The 10086-nt window shown below is 37.5% G+C and overlaps 1 protein-coding gene across 1 annotated transcript; it reads right to left on the reverse strand.

Annotated features, from left to right (window-relative positions):
* Window positions 1-2947: 2947 nt before the first annotated feature.
* Window positions 2948-6198, reverse strand: LOC124160196. The gene is made up of 4 exons (XM_046535972.1): window positions 5926-6198; window positions 5718-5811; window positions 5382-5563; window positions 2948-3706 (listed from the first exon to the last, which is right to left on the reverse strand). Exons 1-4 carry the CDS (start codon window positions 6085-6087, stop codon window positions 3620-3622), a joined length of 525 nt encoding a protein of 174 aa, XP_046391928.1. The 5' UTR covers window positions 6088-6198; the 3' UTR covers window positions 2948-3619.
* Between the last annotated feature and the right edge of the window lie 3888 nt (window positions 6199-10086).

Below are 10086 nucleotides of genomic sequence, written 5' to 3' on the forward strand. Positions count from 1 at the left end.
GGTCAGGTATGAGAAAAGATTTCTCCAAATCAGAAAAATCATTGGCTCATGAAGCACACATTTTGATTTTTTACCTCGAATGACACGGTTGTCACGTAGTTCAACAAATGCCGTTTTCATGCGCTGCAGACAGCCAATAGAAAAGCTCCTTACAAATCTATGAGAATAATAATCCCATGCAATGCTGATCAAGTAATTTTTGTAATAGATCAAGGATCAAATGTTTGTGAAACAGATGTGAGATTTGATCTTCATTGATCAGGGAATTAATGCCGATCAAGTGATCTTAAATCAATGAGAGATTGGTGAAACCGGCCCGAAGAGTAAGATAATTGCTGGGTTGGATTCAAAATATGTATTCGAACTTTAAGACCAGTCTAATTTTGGAAGATGACCAGCAGCTTACCCTGCATTACATAATGAAGTTCTATAAGACTGTTGATGCCCCCAGCCTGCATGTGGTGACCATGGAGGTGTATAAGGAGGGAGAACACCTTCCCGGCAGTCAAGAATCGCAGAATGATGAGTGAAAGTATTCTTGGTGCTAAAAGAATAGTTATCTCTAAGTACTGCAGTGGTTCGCACAATAAATAAATGTCAGGAATACGGGAAATGGTGTCAGTTGTGTTCTTAATTGGATCATTACACTGCAAAGTGTTTAATAAGGAACAGATCAAGGAAGAATGGTATCTTAAATTTTAAAATACAAATAAATTTGGAATGTCTATTAATTGTGAGAGTAAAGTTCATGAAGTTCTAGTGAGTGATGGTTTTTTCTTATGAATTGACCTTGTGGCTGAGGATGGAAGTAATTGTCGATTCAAAAACAGACTTTTGAAAATTTACCTCATAAATTAATGCGAGAATACACCAGGCTTATTAATTCTGCTAGAATTCCCTACGTAAAACGGAAGTGATCGCACGCTAGCTGCATTGATGGGAGCACCGTGTTCCTGAAGCATTCGCTCAAACCTTTACTGTACTCGGGACCTACTTTACTGTATCCGGGACAGCCACGGATGTGTGGTTTTTGATACCAGGCCTTGCAAGGATCATTAATAATACGAGTGCAACCATGTTATCGCCGCTAAAAAGATTGTGAACTGGAAAAGAAAGCTCTGATTGAGTCGGGGAAGCACTCTAAAATAACAGAATACCTGCATAAATACTTCATATTATATTGTTTGTTTTACTTAAATTATGAACATTGCGAGACATTTAAGTAAAGGTTTGGGTTATCCGTGTTTTCCAATTATACCAGCCATCTCTCCCCATCATTAGCATGGATAATCAGGCGTGCACTGTACTTGGATATTTAACTTCATGAAACTGAGGGCTAAATCCCACTTATAAAACAAATTATGCGTGCCCCTATGTAAGTTGTTGTTAGAATACCAAGTTGTAATAAGAAAGCTTAGAATATCCTTTCCACTCTCACTTGCGTTAAGCTATACTAAGTGTTCATCAGTAATGAAATATTACTAAAAGTTTAAAAATTTTAATTGACATTTTGAACTCACACATCAATATCATAATGTAGGCACATTCCAACAAGTTGTGTACAACATCATTCATTAAATAACAATACTTATTATACAACCATATGTACATTAACTATTCAAAGAGACATAACACAGATAAGGGAACTGAAACAGTTTTCAAGTAACACATTTCATTCTCTTCTACTTTTCCATTTGATGATTGCAATCAACATGAAAAAATTCTATCACAGTATATACTAGCACCAACTCCAAGAAAAGGAAAAATTAACAGCAAGAAAAAAATAATTAAAATCAGGAAAACCATCATAATTCTTGAATATTCAAGTGTCCGCTCCACTTTTACGGAAAAGGTAACTAAGCTCAAAAATAGTATATTTCCCTTCCTTTCACCCAAGGTATATTTCGAGTCGAGTGGAGAGAATACATTAAGATAAGTAGCAAGTGAAGCAGACTTTCTATTAATACTGTCACCTCCATCCTAAAGGCCGGTTTAAAGAACAAATTAACAATTATTCCTAGACATATTTAAGAAAGAATTTGGCTGCACATATTGAACTTTAGAATGTGTTTGTAACAATGAAATACATTGTGTTAGAATAAATTGAACGTGGAAATATTGCAATGCTTCTTTTAACTAAGAAGATTATTTATTGTTAATTTATAGATATAAACCAGTCTTAACGCACACGATTGATCAAAAAAGAGATAAATATTTGTTTTTTTTCATTGGATAGGCATACCATCTGTGTGACTTTCATGTCATGAAAAAAACTTAACACTATCTCACAACCCTTGTGGGGTAAAAATGTTAAGAGATTCTAATATAAAACAAGTGAAATCAGAGATTCCCTCGTTGGCACTGACTTTGGATTTAAAAAATCACAATAGGGTAGTTTCCTTCATCAAAGACAACAAAAGGCATTGATTGCGATACCTTAACCACCATTAGTAAATTCATAACATACAAATTATTTAGTTTTAGAAATACTGGTTTAGACAAATCTTAATGGTCAATTTTAATCTCATTTTAAAAAGGCCAGATTGGTGCCCATGCGATGCCACTCCACGTGACATCACAGGGACCTAGATTTAATACGAGTTTTACATTGTCTGAGATTACCAATGCATGCATGAGGCACAGAGCTCAGGGAAACATCTCTTAATAATCACTTATTAAAATTGGCAATGGTCGGAAAGTTTCCTTCGTTAGATAGGGTATTAATAATCCTTATTCAAGCCAAGCACTACCTGCTATCAGCCTGCATTGTATCGGCGCTCATAGCCTTGCATCAAGGTGGCCTCACACGGTGGCAGCCGGAGCCAGAATGACATCACAAAGGCTTTTCCCAGAATTCATACTTAGCCGTCGTGTTTTCGTGGGCTTGAAAATTTTTACTTTTCATTTAATCGCGAAAAATTGATATCGCCATTTAAAAATCTAAAAGCGTGAAATACATACTCCAGGAGTAATAATCTTTCGATTTGGGCAATAAAAAAACATAGGAAACCACCCTATTACAAGGTATAAACAATCATCACCTAGCACAGGATAAAAGTTGATTTAAAAAAATATTTTAAAGTAACAAATCTGTAATTATAAGGACAAAAATACTTAGCTAAGAACTTAACACAGTCAGATAATGGCATGCAGTAGGAAATAGAATGGGACTGATAGAAAAACTAAATAATTGGACATATTGTAGAAAATACATTGGCTTCATAAGAAATCAAATATGAAGATGCCAATAGAAAATGCCCCAGGCAAAAACTGATATGATTTTGAATCCTTATGTTTAAACTTCAGGTCATTTCATCCTGGCTGTACAAACGTATACATACAAAATTAGCACATAAACCATTTAAAACCAAAGTCATATTTTACATTAATCAATCAATAAATGATTGCGCACACACTCCAGAATTGAAATAAAATATTTCGTGGCCTCTAAAAATTAAATTCTTGAAGTATGCCAGAGTAAAAAGAAATGAAATGCTTTTATTAAGCAAAAGACTGATAGACAATACCAAAATCACCACGAAAAACAGTCTATATTAGAATGCTGAAAATTTCAAGTTGATTAAATCCAAAGAATTGTGGGTCCATATAAATACTGTCTTCATGCAGGAACCATTTTATTCAAGAGGTGGAATGACTGGTTAAGTTGATTAAGAGCATGGTATTGTAGTACTGGAGCTATGGTCCACTAAAAAGAAATACAGAAAATTGCTTATCAGAACTAAGCATAGAATTTGTGGTAGCATTCATGGTTTTAACCTTTTCCCTACTGTACGTGTGGACGTTTCCTGACCCGGGAGACGACGGCTGTATATTTACGTGTGAGATTTGCCTGGCCAGGATTACGAAAGCCATATATATATGTTTTCTACCTCTCCCCATTTTAGGACGGTCGCGGGTTTATGTCGTCTTTGTCTCGGGACGCAACCCTGTGGGGTTTAGGATTTACCCTCGGAATCCGGGAGCAGGTATAACCCCTCTTAGCCGTAAGGGACAGCGGTCGTACAATTGTTTATCCAGTCAGTTTTTGAAATAAATATTTGTTCTTTTTTCATAAAAAATAAACTAATAATTGAATTCTTTGTCTTTTGAGCAACGCTTACAATTTTTAAACGAATTTCTACGATAATTATTGAATTATATCTCGAGTTATGTATAAACATCAACATGGAATTGCTGCTGCATTAAATGCGTTTATAATGACCTTAGAACTTCATTTAAAATTTGACAATGCTCTGAAAAAAATAAGGAATTCAATTCAAAGTCTGCAATTTAGGTGCATGCAGCAATTATCCATTTGCTAAATACATATAAACTATCCATAAGTTGACCGCGAACCAATGCCGCAGGTATGGTCGTAAACCGGGAAAGGAGGAAGCACAACTAATTTCCGAGTCCGAGATAATGCGGAGTCCCAGCGTGGAGGGGTCGAAAAAGGTTAAGTGAGACCCTTCTTAATGAATGTCCTCCAAAAATGCTCCTTACCATGAGAAAGAAGAGTCTCTTGGGGCTCAGTAGAGCAGTCATGCTAAGACAAAAACTCTGCCGTCTTGAAAGGGTTAAGGCGAGCAATTTTAATGTGGCAATCTATGCAATAATTAATTTTTATCACTGAGTATTGGACATTTCAGAGTGAATAAAACACAAGTTTAAATTTATACCCTTTTTTTCTTTACTTTGACTAATGTCATTGCATTCACATCATTTCCAAAAGGTAAGTCACCTGCACACTTTTGAAAATGATGCTAAGGCATTCAAATTAGTTGAGGTCAAGAAGTACAAAATGTGTAAAAAAAATACAAATCGGTGTTCTACTTATTGCAGAATAAACTTCCTCCAAGTTATATTGCTAACAATAGAAGGGAGAATCCACTTCAGAATGGAACCAATTATGGTATGGAAATTTTAAAAAGAATGGCAAACAATTAAATGCTTTAGAAATATGTAACTTCCACTTTTTTTCTGTGAGGTGACCCAATACTAACAACGGTCACCCCACCCTTCTGCCCCACATAATGACAAAGTTCCCATTTTTTACATTGAGATCAAATAGACCATGGATGGACTCCATTAAAGCAAATGGCCAATGCTTCACAGTATTAACTTAAAACATCTTGTGATAACATCATTTGTGGCAGATGCTTTTATTAATATTATTATTTGTGAAACCCATATACTGGCCGTGAATAATACAATCAGTACAATAAAGCAGCCCTTTATTCTCAAAATTATAAATTATTGGCTGAATCACATTCAATTCCAAATACATCAAAAGAATATGTACAGTATTTTCCATACCTACACTTAATCCTATGACTCAGGTAAGATCATTTAATTAAGTATGTAAATTTGCCTCCACCTACCTGAAAAAAGGCAGACTTCTGCCTGAATGTCAGTTTCATAGTTAGATTAGAGGAGCATTCATTTGGTCCATATGGCACGGCGGTTATTTCAACTCTCGTTTTGAAGAAGCAATCGGATTCCAATACCACTTGGGAATACTCAGGATCAAACTTTACAAGGCGCAGCAGCATCATATGCTTTCCTTAAAATAAGAGATGGTAAACATCGTGAGTAAAAATTATCCAAACTTGCACACCTAATACTAGATTCGGTCACACAAAGGTCCACTGCATTGACAGAAAGCTCATATGTACAGAGTTAACCGTGACTGTCTCTCGGGGATTATGGCGGCTCACCTAGCATTGGCAAAGAATAAATGACCTGGAAAAGCTTTCCCGGAACCATAGGCTTCATATCTGCACTTCGAAAGTGAGTGACCATTCGGAACCACTACAAAGGATGAAAAGTAACACAACAAGTGCTAATTACAGCACCGACAGCAAGATTTCTCTCTCTTTTAGCAAACAAAAGCTGATGTAAAAAAGGGAGAAAAACAATGCTTACTCGCTCCACGGTATCGGGTAATATGAGAAACTGAAAAAGTTCATCACTATTTACATTAATAATAGCCGATTTTTCTGCTGCAAATTGTGATGTGTCGATTTCTACGTAACATAAAGCACCTACTAGTATTAACAAGTATGTTAATAACTTTTTTCTTTTCATGATGAAACCCTGAGGCAAAAGGAAATATATCTCTTTCAATATCACGTCCAAAGCATCCTTTTCTGATTTTTTGCGGATATTCACAAATTAAATAAGCACATGAAAATACGCTTCGTTCTTGTTTCGACGGTTCATCTTCCGCTCGCCAGGTTGATGACTGGATGAAATATTGGCGGGAATTTCATCGTCCTCTAGACGGTATCAGATGATTCCTTACAGAAAACAGTTAATTCTCGGGGTAAAAAGTTGACTACCCGCTGAAATTCCTTTAAAAAATTCGATGATACGTCAATCTGGTGAAAAGTTTTGGGAAAATAACAGTTATACAATAATAATAATAATGCAACACAAAAAATAATATTATTGAATCCCTTGCTCTATGTGGTAACTAACTATGATTAGAAGCGAAAATTTTAGGAATCAGATACATTCATAATTAAAATAACTTTGCTTATTGCACAGGCTATTAACATCTCTAGAGAGCTCTTTAACCCTCTCCTTCCTAAACCGCCCGAAACCGGCCGTAAACATTTCCCCGTCATGCACGAAGTTTAAATACCCATTTGCCCCACTGGTAGACCTATTTTTCTCCGCGATGAGGAACTGACGCAGGTTACTTCAATTAACTTGCAATAACTTGAAATATATTTAAGTGTTTTGTTTTAAATTTTGTATACGTTTTAAGAATATATTAATTTATTGAAAGAAGTTGGCCTTACCTTATATTGAATTTAATTCCCTCCTTCAACTCCATTTTCTTGGTGATATTGATGATAACATCCTATTTTGCAAAGCGGTAAATCGCATCCGATGCATTTCCATGACGTTTCTATGCTCCGACCAGCAGGAGTTTTTCTTTTCTTTGAGCTGCAATAGGCGCACACTTTTTTTCTCCCCACGATCTTTACAAGAGAGTGTTGCTGTCTCTGTGAAAGTGTGCCCATCGGAAGGATTCTTTTACGTCCCACTACTTTACGCGAGGAGAATTTCCCTATCATCTGCCTGTAAAGTGCTAAACGAAAATTCTTCTGTGTTACTCCGTGCCTAGTATTTGAGGGTGAATTGGTTTCTTTGTACAAAATAAAACTGTTCACTATAGCCGTGTTTACGACGAAGGCAAATAAATATTTCCACCACTTTTTTGTTTTCCTACCTAAGCCATAGTAGCACCTACTTTGATCAGCTCTGTCAACACCACCCATGTATTTGGTGTACAATGCAACTGAATTTGGACATGATACCATAGTTTGTTTGTTCCCTTTTCCTGTTTTTCTTTGCACATAGACTTTGTTATTGGGATCGCAATTGGTTTGAAGGATACAAATATCCCGATTATCATGCCAAACCGTTGCAGTAACTTTTCCGCTCTGTAAATTTCTACTCTCTCCTCTTTGGAGTCTAAGTTTTTTTGGATATTTAAATTCCGCAGGCCATTCTTTACGAGATGATCTTGTAGTAGCGCATGCGTATGTGTTATTCATAAGTAATAATTTCATGAGAGACACACTCGAAAAAAAGCTATCAAAGTACACATGATGATTTTTCCCTAAATAGTTTTTCATTAAATTCATTACAACTTGCGTCCCAAGAAACATTTCACGATTTCTTTTATCTTTTTTCCCTAAGTACACATTTCCCTGCAGGACGTAGCCATGGGAGCTTGATAAAACCCAAACTTTAAATCCCCACTTCGTTGGCTTTCCTTGGATGTATTGTTTGATGTAATGACGTCCTTTAAAAGCAACCATCGCCTCGTCAACACTTAATTCCTTACCTGGTTTATACTTATGCTGAAAAGTTTCCATTACATCAAGAACCGGCCTAATTTTATGCAATACATTAAAACCCTCCTCTCCCTGTTTTTTTCCTGAGTTATATCACTAATATGGAAATATTTTGAAATTTTTGTGTATCTTCCAAAGGTCATACAGTCACGAACAATTGAGCAGTCAATATCTTGGCTATGCCAGTAATCCCTGCTTTCAGGCAAATCGAATATTCCCATGTATACTAGCACTCCAATGTATGCCACCATTTCATCGCACGTAACATCTACCCAGTCTTTATCAGCCTTTCCTGAGGAATGTTGAAGATGTTCTGCATATTTGTTTGTGTTCTTGACAATGTTGTGAAAAAAATCTTCGCCCCCTAGCATATATTTTAGGAAGGAAAATTCATTGTCACCTATCGCCAAATTATGAATAGGCCCTCTCTCTTCTTTGAACTCCGACGGTTCTTCAAAAATCAGGGTGTCCCTCCAAGAGTCATGCACCTGATGATCACCTTTTAAATCACTCGTACTTGGGGTAACGTCATCCTCCAGCTCTACTTCACTTGATCTGCCACTATCACTGTATCCTTCTTCTCCATTCAAACAACTAGAACTATCTGAATCACTCGAAAATTCGCTTCTGTTCACTTCTTCTGCGATAGCATCCTCACTTAACGAAGCCATGGTCAGAACTGAGGGGCATTAGGTTTCTTTTCATTTGAGCTGAGCTTCGCCTCCTCGCCATATGAGATAGGAAAAGTGTGAGAGTGCCTGTGACCACCCACAAACAGAACTGAGGGGGATTAATTTTCTTTTCATTTGAGCTGAGCTTCGCTTCCTTGCCATGTGAGATAGGAAAAGCGTGAGCTTGTGTGTGACCACACAGAAAGAAATATCGCCATTAGACGTGACAGTCACTCTAAATAACACAGGACAGGCCTAGGGTTTTCGTATCACACCATTTCAAAACTGGCCCTCCTAAAAATCCCATCATAATGGCTTAAAAATCTTCTCTCATTATTTCTCAGTTAATGTGCCACGCTGGAACAAAGCACCCTATTGTCTCGGGATTTTGGCTTATGGTGACGACCCTCTGCTTCTTCTTAATGAAACGAGAGATAGGAAGGATGCTTGGGCTAGCAAAGATAAACACTCTTAAGATAAAACAGATGCCTATGAAGCTCAAAAGGCTGCCCCAAGTATAGCAGGCCAGGCCGGGCGGATTCGGCCGGTTTATGAAGGAGCGACTTAAATGCTGGCGGCCGGTTTCGGCCGGGTTAGGACGGAGCGGAGAATGAGGCATTTAAACTTCAATAGGGAGAGGGTTAAGACATCTTTATTTCTACACATTAACGAAATATAAACCATTATATTAAGACCAAATTGGTTTGTTTCCCCATGGCATTGACTGATAAAATGTTACGTTTTATTTGATTTAAAGTACGATATAATTGTAAATTAACTGGCTTGGGCGACTTTGCGGCCAAATTTTAACGTATAGACGTGTAATTTTGGCGCTCTATTTCGGAGGGCTAAAGTGTTAGCTACAGTAGAAACCCTATCAGTCGTATTTGGAGACGGAGAATTCCTCATTCCATTCATTATAAAAATTAAATAAGGATACTTTTTCATAGCTTCCCTGGCATTATTTTGCCTCCCAATTATATCAGTTCCTTTGGAGGTCAAATATTTTTAAGAAGGGGATCAGGTTGGTGTGGTGGCTAGAGTGTTGGCCTCCCACCCGGCGGATTCGCGTTCAAATCCCGGCGCGGCGGTGGCAGAGAATTTTCAGAGACTGCTCGATCCCTGCTTGAGGGTTGTGTGGAGGATATTTCAAGCGCAACACTCCGTCCGTCGGATGGGACGTTAAGCCGTTGTCCCCTTGGCGCCTTTCGGTAAGAGCAGGCTAATGCCGACGTCGGGTTTCTTTCCACCCTTCCTTCCATACCCTTCCCTAATGGTGCAAATGACCTCAGCTGTCGGTCGCCTCCTCCAAATATCTTGAATTTTTAAGAAGACACCCAATATGTCAGTAACGGATACTTATAATATGCATCTCGCGTGAAATCGTATTAGTAAATTGCGAAAGATATTGCATAATATGCGACCACTAGGAACATTTGTGCTGCCATATCGTCTCATTTCAATGCGAAGAATTTACAGATGACACTATATCTATACCCGTCCGGAGAATCCTCAGAAACTCACTTTTCTGGATGGAATGTCCT

The sequence above is a fragment of the Ischnura elegans genome, chromosome 6, assembly GCF_921293095.1.
Source record: "Ischnura elegans chromosome 6, ioIscEleg1.1, whole genome shotgun sequence".
In the NCBI taxonomy this organism is placed as follows: Eukaryota; Metazoa; Arthropoda; class Insecta; order Odonata; family Coenagrionidae; genus Ischnura; species Ischnura elegans.